The sequence below is a fragment of the Callithrix jacchus genome, chromosome 20, assembly GCF_049354715.1.
Source record: "Callithrix jacchus isolate 240 chromosome 20, calJac240_pri, whole genome shotgun sequence".
Taxonomy (NCBI): domain Eukaryota; kingdom Metazoa; phylum Chordata; class Mammalia; order Primates; family Cebidae; genus Callithrix; species Callithrix jacchus.
In genome coordinates this window covers 47,522,238-47,538,047 of record NC_133521.1, presented here as the reverse complement: position 1 = coordinate 47,538,047, position 15,810 = coordinate 47,522,238, and the positions used below count along the sequence as shown (strand labels likewise).

The 15,810-nt window shown below is 52.7% G+C and overlaps 1 protein-coding gene across 10 annotated transcripts in view; it reads right to left on the bottom strand.

Annotated features, from left to right (window-relative positions):
• Positions 1-15,810, bottom strand: part of TCF25 (TCF25 ribosome quality control complex subunit) — a 44,995-nt gene that overhangs the window by 15,591 nt on the left and 13,594 nt on the right. For all 10 annotated transcript variants that reach the window (XR_013530337.1, XR_004737450.3, XR_013530335.1 and 7 more), the window contains exons 5-9: positions 14,605-14,670; positions 8,653-8,735; positions 4,837-4,967; positions 3,512-3,611; positions 2,404-2,497 (exon numbers count right to left, since the gene is read on the bottom strand). Coding sequence is in view for 5 of the 10 variants with exons in the window: in XM_008986413.5 (XP_008984661.1) it covers positions 2,404-2,497; positions 3,512-3,611; positions 4,837-4,967; positions 8,653-8,735; positions 14,605-14,670 (474 nt within the window). In the remaining 5 variants the exon portion in view is untranslated. The remainder of the gene's footprint in view (positions 1-2,403; positions 2,498-3,511; positions 3,612-4,836; positions 4,968-8,652; positions 8,736-14,604; positions 14,671-15,810) is intronic.

Genomic DNA, 15,810 nt, shown 5'->3' with positions numbered 1-15,810 from the left:
GGAAATATTAGTATTTTATAATCTACCTCAAAGTACTAATAATTTCATTGGAAGAGACAAAACTAACATAAAGAAAACCAGGCCGGGTGAGGTGGCTCACACCTATAATCCCAGCACTTTGGGAGGCTGAGGTAGGTGGATCACAAGGTCAAGAGAGGGAGACCATCCTGGCCAAGATAGTGAAACCCCGTCTCCACTAAAAATACAAAAATCAGCCAGGCACAGGTGGTGGGCACCTGTAATCCCAGCTACTCAGAAGGTTGAGGCAGGAGAACTGCTTGAACCCAGAAGGCAGAAGATGGAGTGAGCCGAGATCACATCACTGCACTCCAGCCTGGGGACAGAACAAAACTGTCTCAAAAAAAAAAAAAAAGAAAAGAAAAAAACCAGTGGAGGAAATTCAGACCCAGCACACAATGTGGACAATCTGCAGCAGGGGTGGATGGACGTTGGCTTGCCAGGAGGGCCGAGAGGGTAGGAGTGGATCGCACACTGGCGACATCCAGGGTGGCCAGAGAAACCTGGCGCTGCACACAGGAGAGTCAGGACAGCGGACAGGCTGGTCCACACATAGGACACATAGAACAGTGGACAGAGGCTGGTCCATACACAGGACACACAGGACAGTGGACAGAGGTTGGTCCACACACAGGACAGTGGACAGAGGCTGATCCTCACAGGACACACAGGGCAGTGGACAGAGGCTGGTCCACACACAGGACACATAGGACAGTGGACAGAGGCTGGTCCATACACAGGACACACAGGACAGTGGACAGAGGTTGGTCCACACACAGGACACTGGACAGAGGTTGGTCCACACACAGGACAGTGGACAGAGGCTGATCCTCACACAGGACACACAGGGCAGTGGATAGAGACTGGTCCACACACAGGACACACAGGATAGTGGACAGGCTGATCAACACACAGGACGGTGGACACAGGCTGGTCCACACACAGGGCACACAGGATGGTAGACAGGCTGATCCACACACAGGACAGTGGACAGAGGCTGGTCCACACACAGGACACACAGGATAGTGGACAGAGGCTAGTCCACACATAGGACACACAGGACAGTGGACAGGCTGATCCACACTCAGGACAGTGGACAGAGGCTGGTCCACACACAGGACAGCGGACAGAGGCTGGTCCACACACAGGACACATAGGGCAGTGGACAGAGGCTGATCCACACACAGGACACAAAGGGCAGTGGACAGAGGCTGGTCCACACACAGGACAGTGGACAGAGGCTGGTCCACACACAGGACACATAGGACAGTGGACAGAGAGAGGCTGGTCCACACACAGGGCAGCGGACAGAGGCTGGTCCACACACAGGACACACAGGACAGCGGACAGAGGCTGTCCACACATAGGACACACAGGACAGTGGAGAGAGGCTGGTCCACACACAGGGCAGTGGACAGAGGGTGGCCCACACATAGGACAATGGACAGAGGCTGGTCCTCGCCACAAGTGCCCACAGGACAGGCTGTCGGGGGGCCTAGTGGTAGCTGGTCCAGGTCTGACCAATGAGGGCTGATGGCAGATGGATGGCTTTAGGAGCACAAGTATCTCGAAGAAGAGAGTGCCACACGTGTGGCCGCTCAGGGCAGTGAAGTGAGCCTCAGGCTCACTCTGAGTTGCTCACTGATTGAAGGTTAAACCTGTAAAGCTTCTAAACTTGCCAGGGACAGGTTCTTTGGCCAAACATACAAGGAAACGCAATTGCAGAGCCCATTGTGGGGATGTGGTTTGTCAGGCTCACCTCTTTTTTTTTTTTTTTTTTAAGGCAAGGTCTCACTCCGGTGCCCAGGCTGGAGTACAGTGGCGTGACCTCAGCTCACTGCAGCCTTGACCTCCTGGGCATGCTTGAGCGATACTCTCCCTCAGCCTCTCAAGCAGCTGGGGCCACAGGCATGTGCCACCAGGCCTAGGTCGTTTTTAAAATGTTCAGTAGAGACTGCATCTTGCCACAGTGCTCAGACTGGTTTTCAAGCAATCCTCTCATCTTGGCCTCCCAAAGTGCTGGGATTATAGGCATGAATCACTGTGCCCAGCCAGGCTTACTTCTAACACAAACAAATTTATTTTCTTTTTATTTATTTTTTAAGAGATGGAGATCTCACTATGGTGCCCAGCTTGGACTTGAACTCCTGGGCTCTGCAGACCTCCCACTCCAACCTCCAGAGTAGCATCGGGCGCGTCCACAGACAAAGGTCAATGTGGGCTGAGCCAATCCAATCTCTCCATCCTTGAGCCCAGAGAGAGGAAGGCGGGTCACCCTGGGTCTGTGGGCTCCGGTCCAACCTGATGGGCAGTCACGCACTGCCTCTGAGCTCATTCGCAGAAGGGAGGGGAGAGCTGCAAGCCCCCCAGGCCGGCTGCACTCACCTGTTCTCGGGTCTGCGGTAATCCAGCCGGCAAGCCCCGCTGGTGAGGCTGAACAAAGGGTGGAACGCACACTCCATACTGTACAGTGCTCTCTCTGTGGGCACAGAACCCCAGGGGAGGGTGTTACGGCCACGCACAGCAACCAAGGCCCCTCCTCTGATGATGCACAATGAGGAGAGGTCTGGAAGCAAAATCACAAAACTAGAATCCTGGACCCTTAGAGGGCAGACATGACCCTGGGCATCCCAGATGCCACTCTGAGTTTATTTCAACCACAGAACTTGTGAGCTTGAGACAGAAACACCTTAAACACTACGAGGCACAACTGCTGCCACATCCTGATGGAATCAGGCGTCCACGCGTGCAGCACAAACGTGTCAGATCCTGGCGGAATCAGGCGTCCACGCGTGCAGCACAAACGTGTCAGATCCTGGCGGAATCAGGTGTCCACGCGTGTAGCACAAACGTGTCACATGCTGTCAGAACCAGGCATCCACGTGTGCAGCACAAACGTGTCCACATAAGACCAGCATATGCAAGCTCACAACAGCACTATTATTTACAATAGTCAAAAAGCGGAAACAGCCCAGACAGCAATCAACTAATGACAGATACACAAAACGTGGTCTATCCACACAGTGGATTATTATTCAGCCACAAAAACGAATGAGGTTCTGATCCATGTTACGGTGAGGATGAACCTTGGAAATGTTATGGTAAATAAAAGCCAGAGACAAAAGACCACATAGTATAAGATTCTGTTTACGTGATATGTGCGGAACAGGCAAATCCACAGAACAGGAGAACAGCAGTGCAAGGGGCTGGGAGGAGGAGAGCTAAGGAGCTGAGGGGCTTCTTTTGCAGGTAATGAAAATGATCTGAAATTGATCATGGTGTCGGCTGCACAACTCTGGCATATACTAAACACCAGCAAACTGTAGCTTTCAATGGCTGCATTTTGTGCTCTGCAGGTCGTACCTCAATAAAGCTGTCATGGATATCCTGGCAAACCCCCTGCACCCTCTGACATCTCAAACCACCGCATCTGTCTTGATGGCTTGAGGTGCTCCCACAGCTGATGGGAACAGGGTGGGGGACTCCGTCTTACCTATGAGGTCTCGAGCCATCTCCTGATCCTCTTGAAAGCGGCAGGCATCGCTGAGCTGCAGGAGTGAGTCCACGTGATATGGGCTCGTCTGGAGCAGAACCTACCAGAAGGGAGGACAGGCCTGGAGGAAAGCCACACGCAGCCCTCTTGGGGACAGACACCCAGCAAGGCACCAGCTCCCAGGCACGCCCATCTTTCAGGCATTTAAAACCAGGGGAGGCCAGACACAGTGGCTCTTGCCGGTAATCCCAGCACTTTGGGAGGCTGAGGCGGGAGGATCATTTGAGGTCAGGAGTTCAAGATCAACCTGCCAGGCACGGTGGCTCTCGCCTATAATCCCAGCACTTTGGGAGGCTGAGGCAGGAGGTTCACTTGAGGTCAGGAGTTCAAGACCAGCCTGGCCAACATGGCAAAACCTGATCTCTACTAAATATACGAAAATTAGTTGGGTGGGGTGGTGCAGGCCTGTAATCCTAGTTACTCGGGAGGCTGAGGCAGGAGAATTACTTGAACCCAGACTGTGACTGCGCCAACGTACTCTAGCTTAGGTGAGAATATGAGATTCCGGCTCAAAGAAAAAAAACTGGGGGAAATTAATTCCAGGGGTGACAGTCACAACGTCCCCCAACTCACAATATGCTAGTTATTATTGCCAAGCTGAACCAAGCATCTGATTTAAGGCAGGAACTCAGAACCTGACACACCCAGGCCAGGGGCTACCTAACTCCCCACTATGCCCCAATAAGGAGTGGAAGCCAGCAGCCTGCTTTTCCCACAGGGAAGACGACGGTGAGCTCTCAAAAGCACCTTGCCCCCAGCCACAGTCCTGAGGTGGCATGGACAGGGATGAGGGTGTCCAGAGAGCGTGGAGGACGACCTCCTTCTGGTTCTGAGGACAGGGTTGGTTAGGATCTCGGGCCCCGGGGGCACCAAGCCTGGGGGTTTGTGAGGAGAGGACACCTTCACTGACAGGTGGGCCGTCCGGAGGCAGGGAATCTGAGCTGCTTCCCCTGTGCTGAGCCAGCAGGAGGCAACAGCAGCAGCCAGAAGCCCCAAAGTCCCAGGCCTGCCTCACACAGCAAGGGTCTCGAAGAACGGGCAGTGACAGCAGCACTCCAGGCTCTCCTCGGAGTGTGGACTTTGCCTAGAGCCTCTGAACACATCTCCCTCTGGTCACGTGGCCTGATGGCCCTGCAGAGACCGGCACCCTTCCTATTGGAAAGGGCAGGAGGCCGCACACCTCCCACAGTTACCACGGAAGGACATGGCCCAGTGCAGCAGTGGCTACACGGCCCTGCTCCTGTCGGGCTGTAAGGACCACACACCACAATGTTGTTGGGCTCCATGGACTCCACGGCCACCAGGAACTTGTGCTGCGCCTGCTGGTACTCCTCACTGTGCTCGAACGCAAACAAGGACAGGCCTTTTTTCGATTCCAGCAGCCGCATGGACAGACCTGGGAGGGGAGAATGCTCAGGGAGGTCGTGCCAGGAGCTAAAACTGTGGGAGCCTTTGTACGGCACAGCAGCTCCAAGCACAGCCCCCCACTCTGCTCAGGAGGGTGTGCTGGGAGCAGGAACCGTGGGCACCTCTGTGGGGCATAACAGCCCCCCTACCCTTTTGGTGTTCTTGACAAGGCCTCCGCGGTATCAACCAACTTGACCTGAGTGTGTACTTACGCATGTCACCCAGGTCCAGGCACCTTCCCAGAATACCCACCATCTGGTCTATACCAGCAGACGGTATCCTGTCTGCTTTAGTTTCCTATCAAGACGTGTTTCCCCCCAGAACTCAGATACAGCTCAGGCCTCACTGGCCTGGAGGGAGTGTCAGGGACAAGGACACATACAGTCCACAGGTCACCAGATCCGATCAGGCCAAACCCTGCCCCCAGACCAAGTCTGATCGGGGTGAATGTCCAGGGTGGCAGTGAAAAGGCAGGGGTGGAGTGCTGTGGTACAGATGGCCACAGCACTTTAGAACCCATGGCCACCCTCTCTCTCTGCTCCTCATGTCTGACTTTGCCTCCCAGGAACTCCATGGATTAGGTGCCCTGTGGCGACACCTTCTTGATGGCTCTGCCCAAGGCCTGAGTCCTGCAAGAACTCATGGAGCCCCCGTCTGCAGTGCTCAGGGGTTCCTGCTAGAAAGTGAAGGGGCCTGGGGGACACAAGATGCCACGAGCAGTGGGGTTCACCCTGTGACAGTACAGGCCTCACTCCTAGACACATCCTTATAGAATGTGCGTAGGCAACCTCTGGCACCTCCACAGACACAGGCACAGGAGAGGCAGGGCATGGGAGCAGTGGCCGTACAGACAGCAGCAGCCATGGGCACAGCACAGTCACCATGAGCACACCACAGCTCTCTTCGCACGGGGCCATCCCTGCCCTGGCCCCTGAGGGCCCCCACAGTGCAGCCACTGCAGAGTGGAGGCCAATGTGGAGGGCCTCCTAACGCTTCCCCACACCATGCAACCAAGCACGCCAACAGGGCATCTACATATAGCACTGCACGCCTTTCTGCATCTACACAGCACTGCACGCCTTTCTGCATCTGCATAGCACTCCATGCCTTTCTGCATCTACATAGCACTGCACGCCTTTCTGCGTCTACATAGCACTGCACGCCTTTCTGCGTCTACATAGCACTCCACGCCTTTCTGCGTCTACATAGCACTCCACGCCTTTCTGCGTCTACATAGCACTCCACGCCTTTCTGCGTCTACATAGCACTGCACGCCTTTCTGCGTCTACATAGCACTGCACGCCTTTCTGCGTCTACATAGCACTGCACGCCTTTCTGCGTCTACATAGCACTCCACGCCTTTCTGCGTCTACACAGCACTCCACGCCTTTCTGCGTCTACACAGCACTCCACGCCTTTCTGCGTCTACACAGCACTCCACGCCTTTCTGCGTCTACACAGCACTGCACGCCTTTCTGCGTCTACACAGCACTGCACGCCTTTCTGCGTCTACATAGCACTCCATGCCTTTCTGCGTCTACATAGCACTCCATGCCTTTCTGCGTCTACATAGCACTGCACGCCTTTCTGCGTCTACATAGCACTGCACGCCTTTCTGCGTCTACATAGCACTCCATGCCTTTCTGCGTCTACATAGCACTGCACGCCTTTCTGCGTCTACATAGCACTGCACGCCTTTCTGCATCTACATAGCACTGCACGCCTTTCTGCATCTACATAGCACTGCACGCCTTTCTGCATCTACATAGCACTCCATGCCTTTCTGCATCTACATAGCACTGCACGCCTTTCTGCATCTACATAGCACTGCACGCCTTTCTGCATCTACATATAGCACTGCACGCCTTTCTGCATCTACATAGCACTGCACGCCTTTCTGCATCTACACAGCACTGCACGCCTTTCTGCATCTACACAGCACTCCATGCCTTTCTGCATCTACACAGCACTGCACGCCTTTCTGCATCTACACAGCACTGCACGCCTTTCTGCATCTACACAGCACTGCACGCCTTTCTGCATCTACACAGCACTGCACGCCTTTCTGCATCTACACAGCACTGCACGCCTTTCTGCATCTACACAGCACTGCACGCCTTTCTGCATCTACACAGCACTGCACGCCTTTCTGCATCTACACAGCACTGCACGCCTTTCTGCATCTACACAGCACTGCACGCCTTTCTGCATCTACACAGCACTGCACGCCTTTCTGCATCTACACAGCACTGCACGCCTTTCTGCATCTACACAGCACTGCACGCCTTTCTGCATCTACACAGCACTGCACGCCTTTCTGCATCTACACAGCACTCCACGCCTTTCTGCATCTACACAGCACTGCACGCCTTTCTGCATCTACATAGCACTGCACGCCTTTCTGCATCTACATATAGCACTGCACGCCTTTCTGCATCTACACAGCACTGCACGCCTTTCTGCATCTACACAGCACTCCACGCCTTTCTGCATCTACACAGCACTGCACGCCTTTCTGCATCTACATAGCACTCCACGCCTTTCTGCATCTACATAGCACTGCACGCCTTTCTGCATCTACATAGCACTGCACGCCTTTCTGCATCTACATAGCACTGCACGCCTTTCTGCATCTACATAGCACTCCATGCCTTTCTGCCCTGTTGCCATTTATCTTTAAATCATGGGCACTTATTAGTTTGCAACATACAAAATAGTGCAGTTTAAAATTAATTCGATCACTTCTATAAAAAAAAGGTCGATGGCAGCATGGTAGGAAAAACCTGCATTAAAAGATAACCAAACACAAATGCTGTGCCTGGGAGGCTCCGTGTCAGAGGCACCAGGCCAGCCTTCAGCGTGCAAGCCCTCAGTGTGGTAACAAACAGTCACACACTGCACCTCGGTGCTCCAGGGTGAAGAGACTCGGCTCAAGACGTACTGACACTCCCACTGCCTGCACTGGCCAGTGCACAGACCCACCCCCGCCGACTGCAGCCTCTGCAGACCCCACCCTACCGCAGCCTCTGCAGACCCTCCCCTGGTTTGCTGTATAGACCCCCCCCGTAGCCTCTGCAGACCCTCGCCTGGTTTGCTGTACAGAACCTCCCACAGCCTCTGCAGACCCTCCCCTGGTTTGCTGTACAGACCCCCCCCCCGAAGCCTCTGCAGACCCTCCCCTGTTTTGCTGTACAGAACCCCCCACAGCCTCTGCAGACCCTCGCCTGGTTTGCTGTACAGAACCTCCCACAGCCTCTGCAGACCACCCTGCAGCCTCTGCAGACCCTCCCCTGGTTTGCTGTACAGACCCCCCCCCCAGCAGCCTCTGCAGACCCTCCCTGGTTTGCTGTACAGATCCCCCCCACAGCCTCTGCAGGCCCTCACCTGGTTTGCTGTATAGACCCCCCCGCCCGCAGCCTCTGCAGACCCTCCCCTGGTTTGCTGTATAGACCCCCCCGCCCGCAGCCTCTGCAGGCCCTCACCTGGTTTGCTGTATAGACCCCCCCGCCACAGCCTCTGCAGGCCCTCACCTGGTTTGCTGTATAGAACCCCCCGCCACAGCCTCTGCAGGCCCTCACCTGGTTTGCTGTACAGACCCCCCCGCCCGCAGCCTCTGCAGACCCTCCCCTGGTTTGCTGTATAGACTCCCCCCCACAGCCTCTGCAGGCCCTCACCTGGTTTGCTGTACCGGGGCCAGGTGCTCTTAGGGGTCGTCAGCCACGTGCACTTGGGGTATACGCGCTGTCTCTGCCGTGGCCTGGGGAGAACGGGACATGGGCACAGCTTTACTTTCTGTGGTGTGGGGACCTGGGCTTGGCTGCCTGATCCCTGCAGGGACTGTACAAGCAACACTGAGGACAGAGAAGGCATGTGAGGCAGGGTGGGGACGCACAGGGACAGGGTGCAAATGAGCATCAGCACCTGCTGCTGGGCGGGTGGGGCAGGGAGGCCCGTTCACCAATGCTCCATAGGGAGAAAGGAAAAAGGAAATTCTGGCCGGGCACAGTGGCTCACACCTATAATCCCAGCACTCTGAGAGGCCAAGATGGGAGGATTTCTTGAGCCCAGGAGATCAAGACTGGCCTGGCCAAGACAGCAAAACCCCATTTCTACAAAGGATTTTAAAAATTAGCCTGGTGTGATGGCCTGTGCTTGTGATCCCAGCACTGCAGCCTGGGCAAGAATGAGACCCTGTCTCAAAATGAAAAGAAAAAAAGAAGAAAAACAAAAGAAAGAGAATAACATGCCAATATCCACATGCCCGTCACTCAGCTTAAGAAACCAATCAGGCCGGGCGCACTGACTCACGCCTGTAATCCCAGCACTTTGGGAGGCCGAGGCGGGTGGATCAAGAGATCGAGACCATCCTGGTCAACAAGGTGAAACCCCGTCTCTACTAAAAATACAAAAAATTAGCTGGGCATGGTGGTGCGTGCCTGTAATCCCAGCTACTCGGGAGGCTGAGGCAGGAGAATTGCCTGAACCCAGGAGGCGGAGGTTGTGGTGAGCCGAGTTCGCACCATCGCACTCCAGCCTGGGTAGTGAGCGAAACTCCGTCTCAAAAAAAAAAAAAAAAAAAAAAAACGAAAGAAAGAAAGAAAAGAAACCAATCATCTCTGATGTAACAGTAGTTCCATGCCTTTTCCATGTCTCCTTACCTGCCCAGCTCAGATACCATCTGACCAGTGCTTCGGGTCTGCCTGACCCCTGTGGCACATACCCCCAAATAACAGAGCTCAGTGCACTCTGCCTGGGCACACAGGAACAGGAGAGGCGGGGTGTGGGAGCCAGAGCAGGAATGACAGCAGCAGCTGTGCCCCACAGTCACCACGGGCACAGCACAGCTCCCTTCCCACAGGGCCATCCCTGCCCTGGCATGAGGGTCCCACAGTGCAGCCACTGCAGCGTGGAGGGCCCTGCTGATGTCAAGGTGGCCCCAGCACCTCCTCCTGCCTGCAGCACACGCCCAGGCCTAGTGGAGTTGGCCCTTAACACTCTCAGGTGCCACATCTACAAAATTCCAGGGACAGCCTGGCCTGCAGGGAGCAGTCCCACAAAACAAGTAAGGAAGCCTCCGGAACAGACCCAGCGAGGCAGCCTGGAGCGATGCTGAGAGCGGGTAGGGGACAGGAGTCTGGAGGCTGGCAGGCCTACTCAGCAGCAGGAGTGGTCCAAGGAGCTAGGACAATGAGTTGACCCGGCTGTGACAGTAGAAAGTCAGGGACCCAGGAAGAAGCAGAGCCTATGTTATTCTGAGCTTCTGAGGGAACCCCCAGAAGGAGAAACAGAAGCAGGCCAGGTCTTTGACTTGGAGGAGCAGGACAAGGGTGGTGGGATGAATAAAAAGGTAACTGTGGTTTCTCCATCGGAATCTTTTGGTAGAACTTAAATTTTTAAAGAAATAAATATAACAGGTCAGACGCAGTGGCTCACACCTGTAATCCCAGCACTTTGGGAGGCTGAGGCAGTTAGATCACAAGGTCAGGAGATTGAGAGCATCCTGGCCAACAGAGTAAAACTCCGTCTCTACTAAAATACAAAAAATTAGCCGGGTGGGGTAGCAGGTGCTTGTAGTCCCAGCCGCTCAGGAGGCTAGGGCAGAGCTGCTTGACCCTGGGAGGCAGAGGGTACAGTGAACCGAGATCGCACCACTTCACTTCAGCCCGGGCAACAGAGCGAGACTCAGTCTCAAAAACAAATAAATAAATACAACAAAAAGTATACTACTACTATAAAAACAATAAAAGCAATTATTATCACTACTCTTACAAATCAGTATTAATTATACTAATTACTATTAATAATCATAATTTGCAGAAGTAAGACCACACAAAAATGTAAAGAAATGGCAAAGACAGGCCGGGCGCGGTGGCTCACGCCTATAATCCCAGCACTTTGGGAGGCTGAGGCGGGTGGATCACGAGGTCAAGAGATCGAGACCATCCTGGTCAACATGGTGAAACCCCGTCTCTACTAAAAATACAAAAATTAGCTGGGCATGGTGGTACATGCCCGTAATTCCAGCTACTCGGGAGGCTGAAGCAGAAGAATTGCCTGAACCCAGGAGGCGGAGGTTGCGGTGAGCCGAGATTGTGCCATTGCACTCCAGTTTGGGTAACAACAGCAAAACTCCATCTCAAAAAAAAAAAAAAAAAGAAATGGCAAAGACAGACCAAGAGGATGCAAACAAAGGGTGGGGAGGTGGAGCCCGCAGGCCAGGGAAATACAGGTGACAAAGCAGGCATTTTCAAGTATATTTCTCATTATAATTAACGCAAAAATATAAAGTACAATATAAAGCAAAGCCTGTTAGAAATCCAAGGAAAGTCCCAGCACTTTTGGAGTCAGGAGTTTGAGACCAGCCTGGCCAACACAGTGAAACCGTCTCTACTAAAAATACAAAAATTAGCTGGGCGTGGTGTCAGGTGCCTGCGGTCCCAGCTACTTGGGAGGCTGAGGCAGGAGAATCCCTTGAACCGGGGAGGTGGAGGCTGCAGTGAGCTGAGATGGTGCCACTGCACTCCAGCCTGGGCGACAGTGAGACTCCGTCTCAAGAGAAAAAATAATAAAAAAAAGAAATCCACGGTAAGTGTGAACAAAGAGCATATAAAAACATCCTCAATCTTACCCATAATCAAAAGGTAAAAGTTAAAACATCAACCCCACTTTTTGTCTACACATGATGATGGATTTCTAAACCCACTACCATCTATTTCGAGTGAGAAGATGAAGGAGGACCCTGGGCGGGAACCTGCGTGCAAGCTGCTTGACTCTACTCAAGGGCGCTGGCAGCCTGCAGCTGACTCGAAACCGGAATGCTCATTCTTGGGCAGCTTCACAGAAATGCCGGCAGACATCGGGGGACTGAGCCAACATCTGGGCAGACGCCAACACTAGGGTGAAGAATGACCCAGGAATACCACAGTGCAGCAACAACGCTTAGGCCGACTCTGGTGGTTCACACCTGTAATCCCAGCACTTCGGGAGGCCAAGGCAGGCAGATCACTTGAGGTTAGAAGTTCGAGACCAGCCTGGGCAACATGGTGAAATCCCGTGTCTACTAAAAACACAAAAATTAGCCAAGCATGGTAGCATTGGCCTGTGATCCCAACTACTTGGGAAGCGAGGCAGGAGAATCACTTGAACCCAGGAGCGGGACGATGCAGTGAGCTGAGATCACACAACTGCACTCGCAAAACCAGGGCATGATCCAGACCAGCAGTCCTGTCCATGGTCCAATAAAACAGAGGCTCGGCCAGGCACGGTGGCTCACACCTGAAATCCCAGCACTGTGGGTGATCAAGGCGGGTGGATTATGAGGTCAAGAGATGGAGACTAGCCTGGCCAAGATGGCGAAACCCCATCTCTACTAAAAATACAAAAATTAGCAGGGCATGGTGCCAGGTGTCTGTAATCTCAGCCACTCAGGAGGCTAAGGCAGGGAATTGCTTACACCCGGGAGGCGGAGATTGCAGTGAGCCTAGATCGTGCCACTGCACTCCGGCCTGGGTGATAGAGCAAGACTCTGTTTCAAAACAAAACACAAAAAAAGAAAATAGTAAGATTACGTCTGGCTGGACATGGTGGCTCATGCCTGGAATCCCAGCACTTTGGGAGGCCGAGGGAGAAGGATCACTTGAAGCCAGGAGTTTGACACCAGCCTGGGCAACAAAGTGAGACCTTGTCTTTACAAAATAAAATAAAATAAATTAGCGGTAGCACACGCCTGTAGTCCCAGCTATCGGGAAGGCTGAGGTGGGAGGATCACTTGAGGCCAGGAGTTCAAAACCAGACTGGGCAACCCAGCAAGACCCTGACTCTACACAAAGAAAACTATATATTAAAAAAAAAAAGACAAAGTCCCTGGACCTTCCAATGCAGAGTCCAGAGGCAGAACATACCTCCTACATAAAGTCCCAGAAGCAGACTCCCCTGCTCTTCCTCCTGTCTGGAGCTGGAAGACCCTGCATTCCTCATCGCAGCCAGCCATCCTCACCTACGGCCACACTGCCCCACCGCTAAAAACTACTGAATGGACGTAGATGAAACTTATCTCGGCCAGGTGCGGTGGCTAACACCTGGAATCCCAGAACTTTGGGAGGCCAAGGACAGATCACCTGAGGTCAGGAGTTCGAGACCAGCCTGGCCGACATGGTGAAACCTCATCTCTGCTTAAAAAACAAACGAACAGGCTGGGCGCGGTGACTCACGTCTATAATCCCAGCACTTTGGGAGGCTGAGGCGGGTGGATCACGAGGTCAAGAGATTGAGACCATCCTGGTCAACCAGGTGAAACCCTGTCTCTACTAAAAATACAAAACTTAGCGCCTGTAGTCCCAGGTACTCGGGAGGCTGAGGCAGGAGAATTGCTTGAACCCAGGAGGCGGAGGTTGCAGTGAGCTGAGATCGTGCCATTACACTCCAGTCTGGGTAACAACAGCAAAACTCCATCTCAAAAAACAAACAAACAAAAATTAGCTGGATGTGGTGGGCACCTGTAATCCCAGCCAGTAGGGAGGCTGAGGCAGGAGAATCACTTGAACCCGGGAGGCTGAGGTTGCAGTGAGCTGGAATCGTACCACTGCGCTCCAGCCTGGGCAACAGAGCAACTATCCATCTCGAAAAGAAGCCGGGCATGGTGGCGCATGCCTGTAGTCCTAGCTACTCGGGAGGCTGAGGTGGGGGGGGGTCGCCTGGGACCAGGAGTTCTGGGCTGTGGTGTGCCGTGCCAATCATGTGTCCTCACTGAGGTAGGCATCAATATGGTGACCTCCTGGGAGCAGGGGACCACCAAGCTGCTTAAGGAAAGGTAAACTGCCCCAGGTTGAAAACAGAGCAGGTCAAAACTCCCATGCTGATCAGTAGTGGGATCGTGCCAGTGAATAGCCACTGCACTCCAGCCTGGGCAACATAACGAGACCCTGTCTCCAAAAAAAAAAATAAATAAATAAATAAAAAGGGGGGGGGGGAAAGAGACTTATCTCAGAACCTCAGAATCTTAAAATTTAACAGCTTTTCAAACCACCTCCCCCTCCTTTTTTTTTAAGACAGAGTCTCACTGCATTTCCCAGGCTTAAAAGCACAGTGGTATCATCTCAGCTCACTGCAACCTCGGCCTCCTGGGTTCAAGTGATTCTCCTGCCTCAGCCTCCCAAGTAGCTGGAACTACAGGTGCCCAGCTAATTTTTATATTTTCAGTAGAGACAGGGTTCACTATGTTGCCCAGGCTGGTGTTGAACTCCTGACCTCAGGTGATCCACCCACCTCGGTCTCCCATAGAGCTGGGATTACAGGTGTGAGCACCGCACCTGGTTTCAGTGAGCCGGGATCATACCACTGCACTCCAGCTTGGGCATTTGGAACCTTACACTAGAGAAGGCCCCTTACACTGTGAGGGATGAAACCCATCTACCCTGGGCATCTCCACAACCCACAGTCACAGACAAGGTCATGCACAGACCATCTGCGGACCGCCTTTCAGATCCCAGTTCTGAGGGTAATGTGTGCACTCTGGCTTTGAATATGCTCCCTCCAAGGTCGCTAACCGGCTTCAGAGACACCACCCGCCTCAAGAGTATAAGAGAGAAGGAAGCAGCTGTGGGAGTGCAGCTTCCTGTGGACCTTACCTTTGTTCCCCCAGGACTGCCCGAGCACCAAAATACCGTTTCAGTTCTGTGTCTGGATTCAAGTGTCTAGGGAATTGAAAATTTTAGAAAGAAAAATGAAATTATGTTCAACAATGATTCCAAAAATTTTAGAAAGCCACTTAATAATCAATGAAAGACAACAGTGGTTTTTGGCTTAAAAGGTAACCTCCAGGCCTACTTTCTTTAAAACCACCACCCAGCCATGGTTGGGGCCTCACCCCTGTGGGCACCGCAGCGAAGCAGTTGGACACTGTGGTGAGGGGCACTTCAGGGACCGCTGCATAGAGAAAGCCACTGTGTGGGACACACATCAGCTTCTGAGGCTGCGTTAGGGCCGCACACACGCCCCGAGACTACAGTCGTGTGTCTTAACTGACTCTAGGAGTTTTTTTTTTTTTTTTGAAAGCTGGCAATAATTTCTGAAGTAGAGACAGCGATTCATTAAGCATCTATAAGATCAGGAGATGAATAATCATCCAAAGATGACAGGATAAGAAATAACTTCTTGACCAGTCATGGTGATTCACACCTGTAATTCCAGCATTTTGGAAGGCTGAGGCAAGACGATCTCCTGAGCCCAGGAGGTCGAGGCTGCAGTGAGTTATGATCATATCACTGCACTCCAGCCTGGGTTACAGAGAGATCCTATCTCTCAAAAAAAAAAAAAGAAAAAGAAGGAACTTTCTAAGATACGTAAGAAGTAAAGGTAAAAGTCCTCTGAAACGTGGATGACTTCCTTGCCTCCTTGTTCTTATTTCCTTTTTTTTGAAGACAGAGTCTTGCTCCGTCATCCAGGCTGGAGTGCAGTGGTGTGATCTCAATCTCGGCTCACTGCAATCTCTGCCTCCCAGGTTCAAGCAATTCTGCCTCAGCCTCTCAAGTAGCTGGGGTTACAGGCAACTGCCACCACATCCAGCTAATTTTTGTAGTTTTAGTAGAGATGGGGTTTCACCATGTTGGCCAGGCTGGTCTCAAACTCCTGACCGCAGGTGATCTGCCCACCTTGGCCTCCCAAAGTGCTGGGATTACAGGCATGAGCCACTGGGCCCAGCCTATTTCCTAAATGATTAATAATAAACTCGTATTATTTTTTAATAAAGATATCACATTTTCTTTTCCTTTTCTTTTTCTTTCCTTTTTTTTAAATTTTCTCTTTTCCTTTTCTTAGAGAACCTTTTCTTCTCA